The sequence below is a fragment of the Garra rufa genome, chromosome 17, assembly GCF_049309525.1.
Source record: "Garra rufa chromosome 17, GarRuf1.0, whole genome shotgun sequence".
Lineage (NCBI taxonomy): Eukaryota > Metazoa > Chordata > Actinopteri > Cypriniformes > Cyprinidae > Garra > Garra rufa.
The window spans coordinates 23,650,352-23,674,873 of record NC_133377.1 but is presented as its reverse complement, the minus strand read 5'-3'; the positions used below and the strand labels follow the sequence as shown (position 1 = coordinate 23,674,873).

Genomic DNA, 24,522 nt, shown 5'->3' with positions numbered 1-24,522 from the left:
ATGTGAAATATCTTATTCAGGTCAGTACTAAATAAACAATAATGTGCTTTTTTTTGGTAAAATAATTAACATTTAGCAGATTCTGAAAGGGGGGTGTAAACTTTTGACCTCAACTGTAGATTTAGTAGACTGCAGTAGATAATTTGCAAAGCATTAATTCATTACTATCTTAGCTAGCTAGCCCAGAACCAAACCAGCATAAATCAGCTTGGACCTGGTAATTTACGCTGATTCAAGCTGGTCTTTTCAGCAGGGCTGTCCTGTCAGATTTAAATTTTGGCTAAATTGCTTGTTGCAGTGAAACTTAAAGCACCTGTCTACTTCATTTTCCCCCTCTGCAGATTGGCTGCAAGGTGCTCCACTTCTTCCACATGTACATGCTGGGCTGTAACTATTTCTGGATGCTCTGTGAGGGGATTTACCTGCACACTCTGATTGTGGTGGCCGTATTTGCCGAGGAGCAGCATCTGCACTGGTATTATCTTCTGGGCTGGGGTGAGTCTCTGCCAGCAATGCTCCCCATGTTCATCTGAACGCTCCCAGTTTTGCTTTCCCATCTGTCGGCAAACTCTAAATTGTAAATACGAACGCCCTTCCTATTTGCTCAGCACGAAGTGTATCGTGACCTGTTTTCATAGGCAGCTGTTTCGTCAGTCTTTGCTCCATTATTTATTGGATACATTTGCTTGTACTCATGTCCTCTTGCTCCACAAACAGACAACACTGTCGCCGACACAAACACTTGTTTAAAGACAGACAAATAAGCTAATCCGCTGTTAGAACACATTGTGCTGAACATTCGTGGATGTTTGCGGTTCATGGTTTATTTCACATTCTGGTGTACTTTACGGTTCCCCCTGGCAGTTTTATTATCACAGTTAATTGAAGATCAGGCCCTAACTGTCTTGTTTCGCCTGGTCTGTAAGTTAGCAATGACATGGGTTAGGAACTTGCCTGATAAATGGATGACAAAATACCTGAATTGTGGAGCATTATTAAAGATTGTACGATAACCTTGCACAGCATCTCTCACCTGTCTCTAAAGAGAGAGAATCCCTTGCCCGTCTGCTAAAAAAATGTTATAAGGTAATAAAAAATATTTTAAGAATGTTTTCTCATATGAGAGGAAGTGAATGAGTATTGAAGCCTATTTTCGCCACTGAATAAAAATAAAAAAAGGTAATTGCGACTTTTTTTTTTTCACAATTGCAAGTTTACATCTCACAATTTTGACTTTTTTCACAGAATTGTGAGATGTAAACTTACAATTGCTAGTTATAAAGTCGGAATTGTGAGACTAGCAATTCGCAGAGAAAAAGTCTCAATTGCGACTTTATTTCTCAGAATTGCTAGTTTGTCTTGCAATTCTAACTTTATAACTGGATTCTAAGAACATATGAGTTTTTTTTCCTCAAAATTTGACTTTATAACTCTCAATTCCAAGTTTATATCTCGCAAATTCAGATTTTTTTTCAGAATTGTGAACAAAACTGTCAGAACTGCAAGCTATAGACTTGAAATTGTGAATTTTTTTTAGAATTGTGAATTGTGAACGCAATTCTGACTTTATAACTTGCAATTTTGAGTTTACATATTTTTTTCTCAAAATTGTGAGATATACTGTAAACTAGCATTTTCGAGTTATAAAGTCAGAATTGTGAGACATAAACTAGCAATTCTGAGAAATAGTCTGAATTGCAAGCTTTAAACTCACAGCTGTCACTTTTTTTTTTCAGAATTGCGAGTTTATCTTGCATTTTTGACTTTTTCTCAGAGTTGTAAAATATACATTTGCAATTGCAAGTCATAAAGTCAGCATTGTGAGACAAACTATAGCAATCGTTACTTCATTTCAAACTACAAACTATAGCAATTGTTACTTCATTTCCCAGAATTGCTAGTTTATGTCTCGCAATTCTGACTTTAGAACTATATTCTGATAACATATCAGTCTTTTGTCCTCTCAAAATGTGATTTTATACCTTGCAATTCTGAGATTATATATAATTTTTTTTTCAGAATTGCAAAAAAAAAAAAAAAAAAAAAAGATGGAAACTGGCATTTGCGAGAAAAAGTCAATTAAAAGTCAATCATGACTTTATTTCTCGCAATTGTGAGTTTATATAATGCAATTTTGAGAAAAAGTCTTGCAAATTGTCTTTGATGTATGAGGAATTGGGCACTGGAGGGGATGATTATCAGTGAATAATGATTTATATTTCGGTCTGTTTCTCACCCGAAGTTATTAAATAACTTCAGATGACTTGGACAACAGTGCACAGATCATATTAATTTTTATAATACATTTTTGGTGTTTTCCCCCTTATTTATGGAAGTCTATTTCCACCACTGAATTAAAAAAAAACATAAAAAAGGTAACTAACCCTTTTTATCTCACAATTCTGACTTTTTTCATAGAATTGCGTTATATAAATTCACAGTTGTAAGAAATAACGTCATAATTGACTTTCAATTGACTTTTTTTCCTCACAAATGTGAGTTTCTGTCTCACAGTTCTGACTTTTTTTTAATTCAGAAAAAAATTGTGATATATAAAAATTTTGAATTGCGAGTTATAAAATCACATTTTGAGAGGAAAACATACTGATATGTTCTCAGAATCCAGTTCTAAAGTCAGAATTGCAAGACATAAACTAGCAATTCTGAGAAATAAAGTCACAATTTTGAGAAAAAAGTCACTTTGTGACTTGCAATTGCAAATTTATATCTTAGAACTCTGAGAAAAAGTAAAAAAATGCAAGATAAACTCTGTAATTCTGAGAAAAAAGAGTTTAAAGCTTGCAATTCTGACTATTTCCCAGAACTGCGACTTTATTTCTCAGAATTGCTAGTTTATGTCTTGCAATTCTGACTTTATAACTTTATAAAAAGTCAGAATTTGTTTATTTGGCCTATAGATGCAGAGCTTGTACCACTATGCTTTTAAATACTTTAATAAATCAAGTTACCCATTTCGTGTGGTCATGGCTCGCCGTCTAATAACAGTTACAGCATTATCAGTCATTTTGCATTAGAGTTAATAATAATTCGTCTTTGACAAATGTCTCAATTCTCCTTTCAACAGGATTCCCCTTGGTGCCTGCATCCATCCATGCTGTGGCGAGGAAGAAATACTTTGATGACAAGTGAGTAATGTTCACCGCTTTTCAGCAGTAAATACAGAAGACAGGCCAGGTTTAGTGGACAGTGGGTCTGATATGGGATTTATTATATTTTTCCACTAGCTGCTGGATGAGTGTGGAGACGCATCTGCTCTATGTGGTTCACGGCCCCATCATGGCAGCTTTATTAGTGAGTCAGCACCTTTATTTAATATATTTATCTATTATATTGAGTTTTGCATTTCATGTACAGTATTTGCTCGTTTTCATCATGAAAAAACTGGAGTATGCTTAATGTTGAGGAAAACTTTTAATGCAATGTCATGTTCTTAGTGCCCAAAATGATAAATATTGCATTTAACATCTCATTAGAGTGCTTTTCTGTTAAAATTGGATTATCGAGTCAATGGCTTTGTACATTCACAGTTAATCAAGCTTAATTGTGGCAACGCTGTGTGAAATTAAAATCTAAATAGAGCATGTTAGTTAAGGACTGTTTAGAGATCATCGGAGTTCATTTTTATGTTTTTATGTTGTAGGTCAATTTATTCTTTCTGCTAAACATAGTACGGGTCTTGGTGACCAAACTAAGAGATACGCATCGAGCTGAGTCTAACATGTATATGAAGGCGGTGAGGGCCACGCTCATTCTGGTGCCCTTATTGGGCATTCAGTTCGTCATTATCCCTTGGAGACCAGAGAACCGCTTGGCAGGAGAGATATACGATTACATCATGCACATATTAATGCATTACCAGGTAACTCAGACTGAATGTTAACTCTTTTTACTGGTGGAAGACATCTCAAAATGATTGTTAACACTTTCATATTTTATATTTTGCAAGGGATTGCTGGTGGCAACCATATTCTGCTTTTTCAACGGAGAGGTAAGCAGATTGAGCAGATTATTATCCTTACCCATAAAGACACATTTCACCTAAATTGTGCCATTATTTACTATGGAAACTTGTTGGAACTTACAATTCTAACTTTTTTTTTTGTCAAAATTAAAAAATATAAATGTGCAATTCAAAGAAAAAGTTTGTATCTTACAGTTTTTTATAAGAGTTTACATCTTACATTTTTTTTCCAGCCACAAAATAAAAAATAAAAAGGGTCTTTGTGACATTTTCTCACAATTCTTACTTTATATGTCAGAATTGTGTGTTTATATCTCACAATTCTGACTTCATTTCTCACATTTCTGAGAAAATAAGTCTGAATTGTGAGATATAAACTCGGACGTGCAAGAAAAAAAATTCCAGATGCCGGTTTAGACATAAACTAGCAATTCTAAAAAAATAAAGTCGCAGTCAGAATTGCAAGCTTTAAACTTGCAGTTGTGACTTTTTTTCTCAGAATTGTGAGTTTATATCTTGCAAATCTGATTTATAAAGTCAGAATTGCGAGACATAAACTAGCAATTCTGAAAAAAAAAGTTGCAATTCTGAGAAAAAGTCTCAATTACGACTTTATATCTCAGAATTGCTAGTTTGTCTCGCAATTCTGACTTAATAACTGGATTCTAAGAACATACTGTATCAGTCTTTTTCTCCCTCAAAATTTGACTTTATAACTCTCAATTCCAAATTTTATATCTCGCAATTCAGATTTTTTTTCAGAATTGTGAAAAAACTGCCAGAACTGTGGGCCATAGACTTGTAATTGTGACATACAAACGCAATTCTGACTTTATAACTTGCAATTGCGAGTTTATTGCTGGTGGCAACCATATTATTCTTTTTCATTGGAGAGTTAAGCAGATTGAGCAGATTATTATCCTTATAATACATAAAGGCATATTTCACCTAAACTGTGGCATTATTTACTATGGAAACTTTTTGGAACTCACAATTCTAACTTTTTTGTCAAAATTGCAAAATATAAATGTGCAATTCAAAGAAAAAGTTTGTATCTTACGGGTTTTTATAAGAGATGACATCTCACATTTTTTTTCAGCCACAAAATAAAAAATAAAAAGGGTATTTGTGACTTTATTTCACAATTCTTACTTTAGATTTCAGAATTGTGTTTATATCTCACAATTCTGACTTTATTTCTCACGTTTCTGTGAGAAATAAACTCAGAAGTGCAAGAAAAAAATTACAGATTGCGAAATAAAAAGTCACAATTTACTTTTTATTTTTTATTTTTATCTAGTGGCGGAAACACCCTTTTATAATTTACTCACCCTTTGAAGAACATTATTAATATTTTCCATGCGACATCATAAAACCCCACTTAAATTAGTTCATGAGACTTGTTTGTGACAGATCATTCACATTCAAACTAAAAAATAATGCAGCAAGATGTGTCTATGTGGAATGAAGAATGACATTTAAAGTGACAGTTCACTCAAAAATGAAAATTCTGTAATTAATTACTCACCCTCATATCATTCCAAACCCGTAAGACCTTTGTTCATCTTCAGAACACAAATGAATATGTTTTTGATTAAATCCGACAGCTTTCTGACCATGGATAGACAGCAACACTACCATGTTCAAAGCACAGAAAAGTAGAAAGGAAATAGTCCATGTGACATCAGTGGTTCAGCCTCAATTATATGAAGCTATGAGAATACTTTTAGTGCGCAATGAGAACAAAAATAACAACTTTATTCAACAATCTCTTCTCTACCGTGTCAGTCTTTGACGCGCATTCACAATGTATGTGTGATACTCTTGAGGGGCTTAACGGGTTTGGAAAGACATGAGGCTGAGCAATTAATGACAGAATCATAAAAGAGGTACCTCAGATTATCAGTGAAAAACTATAGTTTTCAACGCTTTTCTGATAAAAACTATCAAATGCCTTCAGATGACTTGGAATACAGCATTCAGGTTTGATGTGGAATAAGTGTGACTAAAATTACTTGCCAGATCACATTAAAGAATGTCAAAATAATGCCTGTCATCCTCATAAAAGGGGCTAAATTTAAGGGAAATCACCCCCTGCGTGAAGGACGTGACCTTTGGGATAGCTTGACGTTTTGTCAAAACAGCAAAGTGCTAGTAGCTGGTGTTCGGGAAGCCACTGAGGCGTTCAACCAGTTTCTGGTTGAATACCTGGCCATGTTGTGCAACTGACACATTGATTCAGACATGGTTGATGTCACTTTCCTCTATGATCTGTCAGGAAGCACATATGATATGACTGGTGACTTTTACCGCTTTTAAGAACAGTTCGATAACAGCTGTAGGGAGTTACAGTCTACGTGTCTAAACAAATAATCTTAAAGGATCTCACTTTCAAAACAAAATGTACAGATAATTTACTCACCTCCTTGTCATCCAAGATGTTCATGTCTTTCTTTCTTCAGTCGTAAAGAAATTGTGTTTTTTGAGGAAAACATTTCTGGATTTCTCTCCATATAATGGACTTAAATGGTGCCCGCGAATTTGAACTTCCAAAATGCAGTTTAAATGCAGCTTCAAAGGGCTCGAAACTATCCCAGTTGAGGAAAAAGGGCCTTATCTAGTGAAACAATTGGTTATTTTCCAAAAAAAAAACAAAAAAACAATTTATATACGTTTTAACCTCAAATGCCTGTCTTGTCTAGCTCTGCGTGAAATCTGTGTATTCAGGTTCAATACAGTTAGGGTATGTCGAAAAACTCCCATCTCATTTTCTCCTCTAACTTAAAAATCGCCCTACATCGCTGCAGAAGTACCGACAAAGTAAATGCGCAAGGAGTGTCACCCTGTACAAAAAAAGGTAAAACAGAAAATGAGATGGGAATTTTTTGACATACCCTAACTGTCATGAACCAGAATATGAAAAAGAGTTAATGCAGAGCTAGAAAAGATGAGCATTTGAGGTTGAAAAGTATATTATAATAAAAAAAATAAATTAAAAATAACAGACCGTTTTACTAGATAAGACCCTTCTTCCTCGGCTGGGTTCCTTCCGAGCCCTTTGAAGCTGCTTTAAACTTTAGAAGTTAGAAGAACTCACAGGCACCATAGAAGTCTACTATATGGAGAACAATCCTGATTGTTTTTCCTCAAAAAACACAATTTCCTACGACTGAAGAAAGAAAGACATGAACACCTTGGATGACAAGGGGGTGAGTAAATTATCTGTACATTTTTGTTCTGGAAGTGAACTACTCCTTTAATATAATATATATGAAACATGTAAGATTCAGGTAATTGTTCTGTAATAGTACTGTGTTAAATGTGTTTTAAATAAACAATAACCAGGTTTAAATATTAATCATCAAGAAGTCAAATTTCTTTAAAATGTGTACATTTGAACTAACTAAATAGAGCTTGTTCCACACCTAGCCATATTTGAACATTTAAACTTTTTTAACTAAATAAATTTATGCTAATTCCAAACTACTTTAATGCATTTTAAAAGTTGAGTTTTTAAATAAAATCAAATAGATGCAAACAGGTCCTATAACATAATAAATTATGCATGTTTTTTTGAGAGCTGAAATCTTACCTGTTTCATTTATGTATGACTTACAAATATGCAAAACATTAAATGTATTAGTTATATATGGTAATATATGTGAAAACTGTGTAATCCTAATGAATGGAAATTTAATTTGCAATTCAAATGTATAAATCTTACATTTAGGCCTAACATTTTTTGAGCGACCTGATTAAGGCTTTGTCTGTGGCATAATACTGACGCCGATATACTTTGGTCATAGTCGCAAAAGATGTTGATGTTTCTCACATTGTGTCTATTTGAAAGCCAGACACTTTCAATGTTTCTCTCGAAGCAAGGGGGTGCATGAAAAGCATATTAAGTGGCAGTAAATACCAACAAGCACGTCAAAGTACATTTACTAGACTTGAGGAAAACAGACTTAGAGCACTTATGCATGACAAAACCAAAACAATGAAGAGACAGTTTCATTAGAATACTCAGCATGAGGTTCCTGGCACGAACTTGAATGGAATGAATTAGCGCCTTTCATCCGCCTATGTGTAAGTCATGTTTTAAACATGCTGAATTATTTCTGGGCCTGGAAAATGGGTCAATTATTAGCCTATGCATGAGCAGCCAGCTCGCATCAGCATCAGCGCGTCTACAAACTATTTGGATGTGTCCTGAGCACAGATCCTGTTTCAGGACAATAAAAGGGCCACTGACACAGAATAATATTTTCTTTGTGGTGGTGTTTGTTTACCTCAGCGTAATGATTCGCTCTAGTCTAATGTCCTTCCCCTGTGCCACCGTCTCCTTTAGATTTGTGCCTGATCCAATATCCCTCTTTGTTGTGTGTTAAAAATACACAGAGCGGTAATTGGCACATCAAAACCAGTTATGATAATAATAGAGTAATACAATTCCCACATTCTCCAAATCCACTAAATATACTGCCCACAGAGGATAAAACAAAAAAAAAGAATTTATACTTGAATGGTACTCAATTAAAAGTCATTAATTACTCACCCTCATGTCGTTCCAAACCCGTAAGACCTTCATCTTCTATTTTTGAGGAAATCCGAAAGCGTGTTTTGAAGTTTTGAAGATAATTTTTGTGTGTGCAAAGAAAATAATAATAACAACAGTCTATGCAGGGTCAGAAAGCTCTCAGATTTAATCAAAAATATCTTAATTTGTGTTCTGAAGATGAACAAAGGTCTTATTTGTTTGGAATGACATGAAGGTGAGTAATTAATGCCAGAATTTTCATTTTTGGGTGAACTATCTCTTTAAGTGTAAGTAACTTTTCTCATTAAATTAACCCTGATGCACAAACAATCCAGTGCAGCTTGTCAAATTACATTTTTCACAACGTTCTGAAAATGTAAGGTTCCAGGACACCAGATGTTAGCAGATAAAAACAGATGTTAAACTAAAAACTGCTGCCTGAAATTGGTAAGCGTTAAATTTAAAAGCCGCTGATTTTATAATGATTTAAAAATATAATATAGTTGTATATTGAATATAGCAAATCACCACAGATTGTTTTCAAATCAAGTTCGTCCTCAAGGATGGTTATAATAAAACTACAAAGACTCAAAGAATGTTGTGAGTGATGAGACGTCTCAGCACAAGAAAAAATGACTGTAGCTGTGTCCAATTACATTTTACTTTCAAACTCATTTCACTGGCTGATTCACAAGGACAGCCAAAATCATACTACTGTTTAAAAAACTGGGGTCAGTATTTTTTTATGAATACTTTTAAAAGTGACTTTTTATTCATCAAAGATTCTTAAAAAAATGTATTATAGGTCTTATATTATTGCATGATTACATGTATTGCATGGATAATAATACTAAATCAATCTTGAGATTCAAATCAGCATATTAAAATGATTTCTGAGGGATCATGTGACACTAAAGAATAAAGTAATAACTGCTGATAATTCATCTTTGCCATCACAGGAAAAACAAACTTTTACAGTATATTAAATTTTATAAAATTTTTAATATTTAAAAAAGTAATTTTTAACAATATTCCTGTTTTACTGTATGTTTGATCAAATAAATGCACCCTTGCTATGTAGAGCATATATTTATTTATTTATGTAGTGTTTTGAAAATATGAGGGTTTAGAAAAAAATCTAATACAGCTGAGGTCAAAAGTTTACATACTATTATTTTACCAAAATAATAGGGATATTACAAAATGCATGTTATATAATATAAGATATTTCACATTACGGAAATTTACATATAGTCCACAAGAGAAAATAATAGTTGAATTTATAAAAATGACCCCGTTCAAAAGTTTACATACACTTGATTCTTAATACTGTATTGTTACCTGAATAATCCACCATCCACCATAAACCAAAAATTATTTTTTTTTTGGTTTAGTGATAGTTGATCATGAGTTCCTTGTATGTCCTGAACAGTTAAACTGTTTGGTTTTTCAGCATTTTTGTGTAAATTATGAACCCTTTCCAACAATGACTGTATGATTTTGAGATCCGTCTTTTCACATTGAGGACAACTGAAGGACTCAAGTATATACTACTATAGGCTATATGCACGCTCCACTTCCACATTCCACATCAGACCGCAGTCCTACTTCCGGTTGTTGGAGTCATCGGCGAAGCTGAGTGAAATGGCTGAGAGGTTGGAGTTCACCCGGTGCTTACTGGAGTTACCAAAAGTAACAATCAATGATGTAAGGCGAATTGTCTCTTTGTTCAGCTCTACCCCACAGAATAAGATGGAAAAGGGATTTAAATTTTACGTTTCGAGATCAGGGGTGTTTGGTCGCTCGGTCCGGTCCCAAACACTAGGTCGATTGGCAGGCAGAGAATAGCTGTTCCACTCAAAAAGGACCGGAACAGCCCTTTCTTCAGAAGTCTGCGTCCGCCAGGTGTAGTGTGCTCGATCAGATCAGTTGGTGAAAAATGACGACTGCAGACTCTTGTATGAACTGTGATCTTGAAGCAGTCTCGTCGTATATTAATTACCCACTTCTTCTGTAACTCACCATCTTTCGGAAAGGAGTGAAAACTTAAAAAAGAGTTACACCTTGACGATGCTGTGCATTGTGGTACACAGCAGTGGTAGCTAGCTGTGCTGTCCTCTCTCTTTTGGAAGGAAAACTTAGTCCTCTTGGATGTCATCTTGTACACACACATGCGCGTGTATACAATTTAAAGTTAAAAACAATGAAAAACAAGATAACTGAAGTAGTTGTAACAATTGCCAAACGCAAAGGAAGAACACAGGCTAGCTTCAGCAGGACCGGAGAAAGGTGTGCAATCTGAAATTCTTCCGGAAATACGTCACGCGGCTCCATGCATAGAGCCCATTACAGAAGGTTTAGAAGCTCACTGATGCTTCAGAAGGAAACATAATGCACCGGTCTTAGTACACAATATAACTACAGAAGAGTCAAGTTTTAAATAGGACAAATATCGAAACTCGTTGGTCATTTTTGAACGCGATACTATTGGTCTAATAGGATTCAATGATCAATACTAAGCTATGCTAAAAGTGATATCGCCAGAACAGGAGAACGGCTGAATGGATTTCAAAACGGTAAAACTCAACTTATTAACTCGGGGGGAGTTGGAGAATGAGCCTATTTCCAAAAAAAGTGGAGTGTTCCTTTAAGAGCCAGGGGTGTAAACTTTTGAACAGAAAGATGTGTACAATTTTCTTATTTTGCTTAAATATCTTTTTTTTTTCATTTAGTATTGCCTGTCAGAAGCTACAGAAAATACATACATGTTTCCTAGAGAACAAAATAAAATAAATTTACCCTGATCTTCAAATTCAAAAAGTTTTCACCCCCCGGCACTTAATGCATAGTTTTTCCTTTTGAAGCATCAGTGAGCATTTGAACCTTCTGTAATAGTTGCATATGAGTCCCTCAGTTGTCCTCAGTGTGAAAAGATGGGTCTCAAAATCATACAGTCATTGTTAGAAAAGGTTCAAATACACAAAAATGCTGAAAAACCACAGAATTTGTGGGACCTGAAGAACAGCGGGCAGTTTATAGATATATGTTATTATAAGCAGTGAAGATTTGAAAAATGTTACAAGTAAAAGTTATATTTTAACAGATTGTTACATGTTCGTTTGCAGGTCCAAGGAGCTCTAAAGAGGCAGTGGATGCAATACAAAGCCCAGTGGGGCCAGCGACGACGCGAGCACTGCTCCATGAGATCCACCTCCTACACCGCCACCTCCATCACTGAGGTGCCCGCTTTTATGTACCATCATGACTGCAACAGTGAACACTTGAATGGTAAACAAACAGAAGACTCAGAGCTAGTGGCCCTCAAGACGGGTGAGACATATGCATAAACATTGGCAGAAGTGATTCAATCAAACTACAGACTGGAGCAACATTGACTGAACGTTCGCAAACTCCCCCATCTCAGACACCAGAACATTCAAAGCCTGCGTGTTGGCAAAGCCGTTTCTGTTGAAATATTACTCGAGGCTTTGTTTATATTCTCTACAGCTCTGCTTCTGCGAGTTGAAACGCAAAGGAAACAAAAAAATTCAGACATGGGATGCGTTTTTTAAAATGTCGTACTAAAGCTGCTCGTGTCAGGCTCCTCTCACATCCTTTTTAGGCTCGTGGCCACAAATAAAAAAGGTACTTTGCAAAAAACCAAAGGATGTGATGATTTGTGGGACACTGAGTGTTTCTCTAAAGCCACTGGGAAACGATCCTCCAGAGGACAGGCTACACTCATCCGTCTCTGAACAAAGGAAAGTTTTTCTGTGCCTGAATCCTGTTCCTGATGGTGGTGGTGAAATGTCAAAGGAGGTTACAAAGATCTGTCCGACGGTCATTTCGCATTTGAAAATAGCTTTTTATCTGTCTTGCGAGACTCCTGACTGCTTTATTGTTTTTGCAGCTGTACTTTTCTGCCTCGTCTTTGTTGCGAAAGGGGGGTGTGGAGGAAAAAGATGAACAACATTGACAATTTTAGGACTGCTTAAAAGCAAATTCATAAACCTGTGCATACATATGCACAAAAATGTATTCTGTAAACAAAAACAAAACAACAAAAATATATATTTAACAAGCTCCCGTGTTTTAGAGTGCAGATTGTATTTATCAAGTCTGATTTCGAAGCATCTTTTCAGTGTTCTGAAGCGCTACTTTGCCAGTAAGTGCATTTCCTCTTGGCAACCAAAATCAACCGCTCATGAATGCACCAAATTCACTTCACGTTTTCAACTAGTGATCAATAATTCACTTTTCTTCACTTGCCTTTATCTGACAACAAATTACTTCTGGGACTGATTGATTTAGGCTGAAAATAAGAAACACCAAATTAAGAAATTGGAACTTTAGATCTACTTATCAAAATAAATTGTGCTCTAAATAAAACATTTACATGTTAAGCTACACACACACACACACACTCACACAGTGGTGGCCAAAACTATTAGAACACTAGTATTTTCACTAGCTAAACATGGTCAGTTATTTCTGTCTTTTGCTGTAGTGTGTCTGCAGGAAATATCAGTTTACATTTCCAAGCATTCATTTTGCCTTTAATTATAAAAAACAGTGAGAGTTTTGTTTACACAGGGAGTCTGAAAACCGCCAGTGCTCCACACAGAGATCTGATCTCATTATCGTGACATGAAGAAACAGAACAAACTGAAACAGACTAAATCCAGAAGAACTCAGGCAACGTCTCTAAGATGCGTTAAGAAAACTACCTGCAAAGCTATAACCTATGCGCAAAAGCTGCTTTAAACGCAATGATGGTCACATTAAATGTTGATTTCATTTAGTTAACAGAAGTTAATTGATATCTATTGAATCTATTTCTAACATAATTTTTGACAGCATCCTCATTTTACAGCATTTTTACACAAGTGCCTAAATCTTTTAACAGCACTGTAGCTTTGCAGGTAGGTTTCTTGAAGCATCTTGGAGACATTGCCACAGTTCTTCTGGATTTAGTCTGTCTCAGTTTGGTCTGTTTCTTCAGGTCATTCCAGACAGACTGGATGATGATGAGAACAGATCTCTGTGTGGAGCACTGGCTTTTGTCAGACTCCTTGTGCAAATAAAAATCTCACTGGATTATTATAATTAATGGCAAAATGAATGTTTGGAAATGTTTGGATATTTCCTACTAAAACACTACAGCAAAAGATGGAAATAACTGACTTAAAACCATTTTTTAGCTGGTGGAATTACTAGTGTTCTAATATTTTTGGCCACCACTGTATGTGTGTACACAATACAGGCCAAAATTACTAAAAATCATCAGCATGTATGCGATTTGATGAGCAAAAAAAAAAAAAAAAAAAAAAAAAAATTAATTAACTGCAAAAATGTTTAAATGCAAGTGATTTGTAGCAATCTGATCTCATGACACAAACGTACCTGTGGGAACTTATGTTACATAACGTTTTGTAACATATGAATGGCGCTAAAAAAAGAGTTATTTTTTTCCCCCAGAACAGATGAATGTACATATGGTACATTTTATGTGACGTTGGTTTTGTATGTCACTGCAGTTCTGACTTAAAATGTCCGTTGAGTGACGCTATAACTCTACTGCACTACACCTAAACCTACCCGATAATATGAACAAAAGCGAATGTGACGTTAAAATGCAATCGCAAGCATGCCATTTTAGCTTGTTTTTCAGTCTCTCATCTTTCAGCACTTTCATCGTGAGTCATGTTTTTAAAGGAACACTCCATTTTTTTTGGAAATAGGCTCATTCTCCAACTCCCCACGAGTTAACAAGTTGAGTTTTACCGTTTTGAAATCCATTCAGCCGTTCTCCTAATTACTTTTAGCATAGCTTAGCATAGATCATTGAATCCTATTAGACCAATAGTATCGCGTTCAAAAATTACGTTTCGATATTTGTCCTATTTAAAACTTGACTCTTCTGTAGTTATATCGTGTACTAAAACTGGCGGAAATGCAAAGCTGCGATTTTCTAGGCCGATAAGATTAGGAACTACACTCCCATTCCGGCTGCCATAACATGACCGAAGCAGGTGCAGTAATATCACACAGCGATATTATTGCGTTCCTTTAAAGGGATTTGTACCCAAGGATTCCGCATTCAAGTCCACATCCGTGCGGGCTGAGTTACCGAGGAAACTTGTTACATCCGGAAAGCGAAACTTATTGAGCTGTAATTACAACTGTGTCCAAAAACGCTGTTTTACCGCCTGTAGTGTTAATTTCTTTTGGAAACTGCAGTGATATGTACTTATTGGTACGTACTTTGTGTCTTGCGAAAAAGTTCCCACAGGTACGTCTTCCTCGTGAGATATACTGTAGGTTTGAAAACGTTATTAAAATCAAAGCAACCCATCTTGCTATGCCTGAAGAAACAATGTCCTCAGAAATACTTTGGTGTTTTCTGAAACTAAATCTAGAACAGCACACCCACATATAGTATACTGAAGCGTGAGTAGACTGGACAACTGTGAGGATAACCAGACACTCTTGGCTGAAATCAGACGCGTCTGGGGTGCATGTGATGACAGACAGCTGTCACACAGTTTGCATTGCCTGTCACAAGAATGCAGTAACAACTTGCACAGATATCAAATGCACATTTGCAACTAGAATAAAAATGTTCTTTACAAATGCATCTGTTAATGAGAATCAAACACCTTATCGTTTGAAGACCACAACGCAACGCAAAAATCAATTGAAAGATTTACAGTATGCTCACATTTCCTAACAATGTGAATTTATATAATCAATACAACAACACTTTAGACACAAGTTTGTCTTTTTCTCTGGATGAAGTGTTTATTTTTTGTTACCTTGGACTACAACACTGTACTTTTATTTAAAAGAGATGTTTAGCTGTACATAGTGTGTTGTGTTTCAATGGGTCTGAGGTGAAATTGTGACAATTGGGTCATTCATTGTGAGTTGTGTCAGTACAGTATCTTGGACTTCGGTATTTGCCATGTAATTGTTTTAGTCTAACGTGAAATTGATTTATCATGGTGTAAATACAGCCAGTCATTAAGCTTGTTTGAGCTACAGTTATAAGTTTCAAGTCAAAAAGCTACATTTCTTGCTCATGTTTATAAAATGTCTATGGCTTATATTGGAGATGTCACTGAAAAACTATTGTGCTTTCAGAAAAAAAAAAAAAATATATATATATATATATTAATATTTTTTATTTTGGCAGTCTTTCACCTCTTTGTAATTGTGTCCATGTGTACAAACTCCACATGCCTCTATATTGTACATAAAAAGATGGCTTATAGAAAATAGTTTTTTATGTGACCCTGTTTGCTTATATTTTTACATACGAATATATAATGTCAAGCACACATCCCAAATATTATTTGCTATATGAGGCATAACTTCTTCATACCACTCTTACTCATATCACCCAATCTAAGGCATATTTCTGATTCCCAGGCTTCTTCGTTTGGCATTTCAGGTTTAACTTCATTGCTAATTACATTCAGCGTAATTGACTTTTTTGTGACTAAGATATGGTTTGATCTGGCCTGAGGGTGTGGAAGCTCAGACAGCAGTTGAGGATATTTCTGGCATAGCCAGTGTCACATCCACTAAACGTCAGCCTCTACAGGTGCAGGACTGACAAATGTCCTTTGTTTGCTTTCCTCCCTCTGTCCACTCATACATGGCCATAAAAACACCTCTAACATTAAACTGATTTGGATAAACATGGTTTTTATGTTCTATCGTTAAAATAGAGAAATCTTCCTTCAAATCAAATAACTGTATAAAAGATAAAAAGTAGTGTGGCATTCAACAAAACATACAGTATGTATTCTTAATATTTGTTTTTTAAGGGCATAGTTCACCAAAAAATGAAAATGAGCCCATGATTTACTCATGCCCAAGCAATCCTAGATGTATATGACTTTCTTCTTTCAGATGAATACAATCGGAGTTATATGGCTCTTCCAAGCTTTATAATGGCAATGAATGGCTGTTGAGAATTTGTGTTCAATAAAGTGCATCCATCCATCATAAAAAGTACTCCACACAGCTCTGGGCGGTTAAAAAAGGTGAAGTACTTTTATGATGGATGGATGCACTTCCCAACAAAATCCCAACAGCCATTCACTGCTGTTATAAAGCTTGGAAGAGCCACAACATTTTTAATATAAAAAGAAAGTCATGTCCCTTTAAGTAATTTAACCCATTTCCTTTTTTAAAATAAGCATGTGTTTTTTTATGCAGAACTGTCCTTTCTATAGTCAGCGGCATCATTTATGGGGAATTTAATGTTTGAATTTAAGATATTGTCATAAATGATATGTTAATCTGTGAGGGTTTCAAATTATATTGCATCTTCTGATCAAATTGATCTGATACATTATTTATTATCTGAATGATAATTAGGTGCAAAGAACTATGAATATTTGATATTCTAGTGGCATTTTTGAAAACATGACATTGGTTCATTTGATTTGAATATAAAGGTTTTGTACTGGGTCGATTATGTCGTCCATAAACATACACTGTGAATATATCTCACATTTCATTCTGTAATCATTTTTCTTTGTAATCATTTCAGAGTTTCGTTTGCTATTGATCCAGAGATGACAGTCTACTGATGTTGTTGTTCTGTTCAGCAATTTCAATCAGATATATATTTATGAAAATGTTTGCTGTGGTCTCTCTTTACTGACTTATGGTTTATTTTATAAAAAGTTAATGATACTGGCGTTTCCATAATTGTGAAATAATTTAAGTCACATGGGTATATTTGTAGCAATAGGCAAAAACACACTGTATGGGTCAAAACGATCGATTTATCTTTTATGCCAAAAATCATTATGATAATTAAGTAAATATCATGTTCCATGAAGATATTTTGTACATTTACTAAATTAAGTATATAAAAACATAATTTTTGATTAGTAATATGCATTGCTAAGAACTTCATTTGGACAACTAAGGGTGATTTTCTTAACTTTTTGGATTTTTTTGCACCCTCAGATTCCAGATGTTCAAATAGTTCGGCCAAATATTATCCTGTCCTAACAAATACATCAATGGAAAGCTTATTTATTCAGCTTTCAGATCATTTATAAATCTCACAAAAACTGTTTCTGTGGTACAGGGTCACATTTTTCTTCTTTCCAGTTGGTTCCTGTGACCAAATTTGCGTATTATTGTTTCTTGGAAATAGAAAAATCACAAACAGGTGATTTAAAGTAATATTTTCAGGTACGTTCAATCAACAGCACTTGTAGCATAATGTTCATTACTGCAAAAATCCTTTAAACTCATCCCTTATTGTCCTAAAAAAACCAAAAAGCTAATATCCAGATTACAGTGAGGCACTTACAATGGAAGTGAATAGGAGCCCATTTTTGGATGATTTGAAAGCAGAAATGTAAAGCTTATAACTTTGTTAAAGCTTTTACATTAGTTGTTCTATTTGAGTTGAAGGTCTATAGAAGTGTTTAAATTATTATTTCAGACATGTTTTTTAGGGATGTGTCTGAATAGTGAATCTGTATTTGGAAAGGCACAAAAAAGGTAAAACAAGGGACATAATTAGCCACTTGTTACATTACAATACATAAAATTTCACTTACCACTTACCACAAACATCTAATCTTGTAAAATGTGTGGTAAGTACAGCCAATCCATAGTATACACAGAATATGAATGATCGCAAAATCTCAAAGTAAAAAAGCGATTCAAAAGCGATTTCAATACACTGCATATTAATAGTGGCTCTCTGATGGCTGCAATTTATATAGATGTAATTACATATAATTACCCAATGATATAATCGCGAGAGAAAGCATTTAAATATATAATTTTCTTTCTGAACACAGTATGCAGATATAGGCACATCTCTTATGACGTTCGGATGTGCTTGCAACAAAGCTATAAAACTGGTTACACTGTAATTTTACACAGAAAGGTTAAGCATTTGATTATTTTTACTCTTAAATCATGCTCTGAAACTGTGATTATTTTAATGTTTTGGCCCTATTCACTTCCATAGAGGGTTTTCAAGACGTGTCATCATTTGGCCATATTGGTGACACTGAATGTAAACAATGACACTGAACTGAATGAAACTTGCATAGTTTACTGCTGAAAATGGTCAATTATTGTCATGTTCTTGTCATGTGGGGAAAACATTTGGAGTACTATAGACTGCCAAAAGTTATAACAAATCAAGGAGAAGAGTGCAAAAACTGTCTGAGGAACAAAAGAGGCTAACGTTCGTGGTTAGCCAAACTGAACCAGGATTTCCAGGGCAAGTATTTTGAAAACATTTATGTTTGTTCTTATCATTTGCGGTCAGGTAGGTGAAATATTAGGCTAATATCTTAATTAAAACTGCTTGTACGTATCTGTACCACCAATTAACTTTAGTTTGTCAAAATATTGTGCCCTTTCAACATGTTTTGTCCGTGGTTTAGACAGCATAAATTAGCAGAACAATGTCTTCAGTAGTACATTAACCATGCAATTCATGGTGTTTACATCCGAGTATCACCAATATGGCCGCGCATTCGGGTGACTGACCAAACCATGACGTAAGTGCAAAAGTACCTCACTATAAACCAGAATTTTTGCTAAAGAAAAGAAGAAACAAGTCGAAATTATTTTTGTGGTAATTATGCTGAGTTCAACTTGTGCTGAACCTGTAATATTCCTTCAGGCAATTCCTGCTGACTCCAAACTCTTACATTGCAATGAGTCACACATCACAAACATTCGGTTTTGAAAACTTCACATTGAACAAACAGCAATACATCATTTGTATTCAGCACAAACTCTGCTGATGTCATGTCACGCACCACTGTGAGATTAATATTTAGTCGTGTCGGGGGAAGTAGTACATAATCACACGCATACACGAAACATGACAATCGTGAGCGTTTGATTCTGCTTTTCTCCAGGCGTTTGAATCTCTTTCATCTTTTCGTGCTGAAGACAATGACACTGGATTCGAATTCATCACAAACACTACTGATTGTATCATGACATAATAACTGCAATCTGTGAACCCAATGGGATATATGAAAGGGAATCACTTGCTACAGCTGTATGAACACAGATATACAATTATCATTGTCAAGAAATGATTTCCATAAGCCAATTGGCGCAATGTCTGGACATATTAACTAAGAGAGGAGACCCCCAGTGGTCCTGCTGCATCAAGAAGATATCTTGCAGTTTTGCATTTTACCATGAAAATAAATATTTGTCATTGTGAAATATAAACAAAATTTTGTGCTATTACGACAATGTGATTATGACCTGCTCTATTAGAGTTCAGTAGATTGACTGTATTATGTCTCTATTTGACTCCTACAAAAGTTCTTTAGGAGTTAAATTTGTCATTGTGAAATATAAACAAAATTTTGTGCTATTACGACAATGTGATTATGACCTGCTCTATTAGAGTTCAGTAGATTGACTGTATTATGTCTCTATTTGACTCCTACAAAAGTTCTTTAGGAGTTAAACTAATTACTTTTGTAAAGTTCAACAAGAGTTTAAAAATTGAATGTATATTAGTGAAAAAATGGGCTGAGAACATTTCTGAATGTCAATTTTCCTTTGGCCAAAACTTGCCATTAATGTAAAAGTTTAATGATGTTTGTGTCAGGAAGGATTTAACTGGAGTCTGGCTCGAAGGCGCCGCTGGTAATTTGTGTTTACTGAGTTGTTAGGTGATTAACGGTGGCTAAACCAGGCTAATTCTCAGTGTGTTCTGCAAATAGGATTATGTAAACATTTGAGAGAGTTACTTTTTGCTGGTTACCTCTGGTACCTTGCTGAGAGTTTCTGTGGGAGACTTTTAGCTTTGTTTTAAGTCTCAGCCTGAGGCCATTACAGCCTGGAGCCATGATGGGAAGATCTTCAGCTCTATAAAGTCAGAGTGACAGATTCATTAAAAACAATCAGTTTGGTAACACGCACACACACGCACGCAGACCAGAAGAACCGCTATAAATGTTTCCAAGAGTGTTCTTTGAGGAACAGAAATACAAACGGCGAATATGAATATATTTGAACAGCGTGTGAGGTAAATTTCCATTTATCTCCATGATGAGTTCCTCAGAGTCCTAAGACTTCATCTGAATGCAGGCTGTCAGGTCTCTGCATTCATTCCGCATATAAGAGCACTTCGTGAAGTATCAATTATCACCCACGTCTACTTCTATTAATATGCAAGCAAAATGGAAACAATGGCTAAGAGAAGTCTGAGAAGAAACGACCACCTTTTTTTCCAAAAACATCCCTCTGTGCCATTATTAAGTATAGTGATTTTCTAAACTCCATTAATTATGACTGCGGGACTTACTGAACAGAACTGGTGCTGTGGAAAAGGTACAGGTAACGAGGGAGCCTTAGTAGAACAGGGAACTGCAGTCAGATTAGATATTGTCAGACCATATGTCAGTAAAAGCAAGTTAACTGTCCTGTCAGCCATTATACTGTGCTTGTAGCTTGTATCATTTCATATTACAGCGTGAATGAAACTACGAGCATGTGTGTTGGATCTGCGTCACATTCAGCAGTGGTAGCTCTTAAAGTAATAGCAGCGTAATAGCCTAATAACCCAGCTGCTGTGATGTCTATCAATCAAAAAGCTAAAGAAAAAAAAGGAAATCAAAAGCTTTTGCAGATATTCATCTATATTTAATTTTGTAGTGTTTTTCTGTATATTTCCTACTTGCTGAAGGGCACATAATGGGTTTATGTGAAGATTGTTTTAAGTTCACTTAAATTAGAAGTTATTTTTTTAAGTTTAATGTTAAAAATGTTTTGTTCTTAATTATACTGTAATGTTGAATGGCTATAGTCAATGTTTAAATATTAAGAAAAAATAATTTCCTAGAGACATCAGTTATATTGGTATCAGTGATATCTTCAGTCACAAAAAAAAAATATTATAAATATACTGTCTTTATGTTGTTTCTACATTCATTTAAAGATTACATGTGAAATTACTGCAATATAAAAGTATATTTAAAAACTTTAATGTTAGGTGCGATTAAATAGGCCCAATTATTGTGATTAATGGATTCATTTCAGGGGAAATTCTGTAATTTTTTAATCGATTGACAGCACTCATTTTTATGTAATTATATACATTTTTATGTATAAAATCGATAAAAGTGCAACAAATACATATAATGAAATGTAATTAAATATTGGTAAATAATTAGTTATGTTCTCGAAATCTGGAAATATTATTATTTAACATAAAAGTTTATTTATTCATTTTGGAAATTGACCAGAATTTTGTTTTTCTGAATACATGTCAGAACAGCAAGTGAAACTTTTAATTTCGATTTAAGCCTTCCTTGTAGTCAAAAATTGTATCCTTTAATCTTTGACCATCAAAATTACATATTTAAATGTTGTATGAAATTTTTTTTCTCTTGCCTTAAAACAGCTTGAATGTCTACCCCCTTGCCTCATTTACTATATGCGGATCTATGAATATGCAAATGAGCCCCGCCTTCACTCACTCATCATACCCCAATAATGACTGATTGCAGAACAGCAGAACCATACGTCACAGCAGTCACACGGCAGCAGGCTCAGACGGTAGTGGGCGGAGTCTCCTGCTGCAGCCCAATCAGGTCCCACAAAATATCCGCCCTAAATAGTATTCGAAAATAGAATTGGTATGTCCTAAAAAGTATTCCAAAGATTTCCGGACGGTCTACTACAATTTACCTTTAGAATTCGAAGTACGGATTAATGCGCACTCTAACGGCTATTATATTGCCCACAACACATTGCGTGTTGAACAAGGATTTGATTAGAACTACAAATACGCATAAAAAAGTGTAAAAAACTACAAACATGGCGTATATGCGCGACCAACGGATGGGTAGAAAAATGGGGTTTAAGTTATAAATAATCACTAATCAGTCCAAGTCAGTGTGTAACCTTATAAAAAAAATTATTTAATGTTATTCGCGTTATATTTCATGTGCAGCAACATAATGAACTTTTATAATGGCAGAAACAAATGATGAGAGTCTGCTGGCCAAAGAGCCCTTCATGTTTCACTTTGAATTTAAGGATGATATGGACATTTCCTTAATGAGTGTGTGAACAAATCATGCCTCTGGATTAATTGCATGTTTAAAGAGTTTTGATTTATTTTAGGTTTAAACTAATTTAGTTAGGTGAGTAATGTGTGGTTATTATTGTTGTTAAATGTGTGCCTTCTGTGCTATATGTTTTGTTTGATTTTGTAATATTTTTTTGGAAAATCCAGTTTATGATGGGTATAGTGTATAGTACATGGTATTATGTACAATGAAAAATTGGTTAATACTGAAATGATTAGGTAAAAAATATAGTTTAACTAAATAAAAACATTCTGTTGCTCAAGTTTTGTTTTTTGTTTGAGCTTTGTACTCAGTTTATACTGTTTAAAAATATATAGAAAAATATAAGTTGATCATTATTTTCACCCACTTTCGATCTCAGATGGAGACTCCGCCCACTACCGTCTGAGCCTGCTGCCGTGGCGCTGCTGCCGTGTGACTGCTGTGACGTATGGTTCTGCTGTTCTGCAATCGGCCCTATCTCATCATACCAGCCAGAGCCTCCTCATCCGTCTACTAACTTAACTCTAGTAAATGTGATATAATGGCGATACACGGATGATGACTGATAAAACTATGTTTTTACTAGCGGACAACTACAGTGGATACTGTAACATTCCTTAAAGTTACTTGCTTGATGATGTTGTGTCCTCAAAATGCCTCGAAGGCTCGAATGCAGCCTAGATAGTGACTCCGGTTCGCGCCCGCGAGCATATGCGTCTGATGTGCGAACGCCAATGCGGGAGAGGTGCTTCTGACTCAGGGCAATTTTTACACTGTTGCCGCGGGTTATTATCAAGTTAACGGTTAGCGGCTAGCAGTTTTGCTCTATTGTTTTGGTTTTGTGCTGGTAATCCTATTGGTATATTTTGCATACTAATAATGATATAGAGACAGAGCCACACGCGTCATAATCTGAAGGCCACGCTAACCAACGCTCTCCTTTGACTTTGTATTGTGGGAAGCTGCCTCCTTCTCATTTCTGATTTATAACAAAAAACAGATCAATGTCTAAATGTCTGCTGCTATGTGACAAGGTGTACAGTAAACAAGCTAAAAAAACACAGAACTACATTTTTATTAATCTGTAAAAAACGAGTGTAGAGCGCACGTGTCATATTACTCTGCTACACCCGCCTGAGGGAAATTTAACGGCAACAGTAGCCTAAACATTCATTATTTTTAACCATGTCAAAGGATCATTTCACCACCCAGAAAGGAGGAAATATATTAAGAAACTCAGTTTTATTGATCTACATCAGTGTGCCTTTTCCTCAGCCTTTGGGAAACCACAGTTTCAAAGAGAAAATACTAAGCAATGGTGTTGATTAATGGATTGGCATGGTTTATGTAAAAGCATATTAAAAACACCACATAGACAAATAAACAACATAAAAAACTTGATTTTCACTACAGGGGGAATTTAAGGGATAATCAATGTACATTACTGTTCAAAAATGTAAAAAAAATAAATAAATTAAAGAATACATTAACTTGTTTAAGAAATAAAAAAACAAATTTTACATATTACTTCTATTTCAAATGAATGCTTCATCAACTGTTCATCAAAGCTCACCATGTGCAGCACTTTTTGTTTACAAACTTCGCAACAGTTGCTGAAATTAAGTTAATAAAAGTTAATAAAGTTAATAAATTAATTATTAAATATATAGAATATTTATAATATATTATATATTTTATAATGTAGAGTTATATTCTAACAGTAATAATTTATATAATGATTTTTTTTTACTAAATTTTTATACAGTTAAATGCTACATTGGCAAACAATGTCCTTCAAAAAAACAACAAGTAATTACGAACCTTACAGCACGTTTCAGCAGTTTTATAGTGAAATGTTATGAGAATGGCACAAGTTCAATACATGACCATAGCACATTTTT

General features: G+C 34.9%; 1 protein-coding gene across 1 annotated transcript in view; it reads left to right on the top strand.

The window, feature by feature from the left end:
* calcr (calcitonin receptor) overlaps positions 1-17,174 on the top strand; it is a 46,655-nt gene extending 29,481 nt beyond the window's left edge. The window contains exons 10-15 of the mRNA XM_073821789.1: positions 342-495; positions 3,086-3,146; positions 3,246-3,312; positions 3,662-3,880; positions 3,968-4,009; positions 11,645-17,174. Coding sequence (XP_073677890.1) covers positions 342-495; positions 3,086-3,146; positions 3,246-3,312; positions 3,662-3,880; positions 3,968-4,009; positions 11,645-11,866 — 765 coding nt within the window. The 3' untranslated portion in view covers positions 11,867-17,174. The remainder of the gene's footprint in view (positions 1-341; positions 496-3,085; positions 3,147-3,245; positions 3,313-3,661; positions 3,881-3,967; positions 4,010-11,644) is intronic.
* The last annotated feature ends 7,348 nt before the right edge of the window (positions 17,175-24,522 follow it).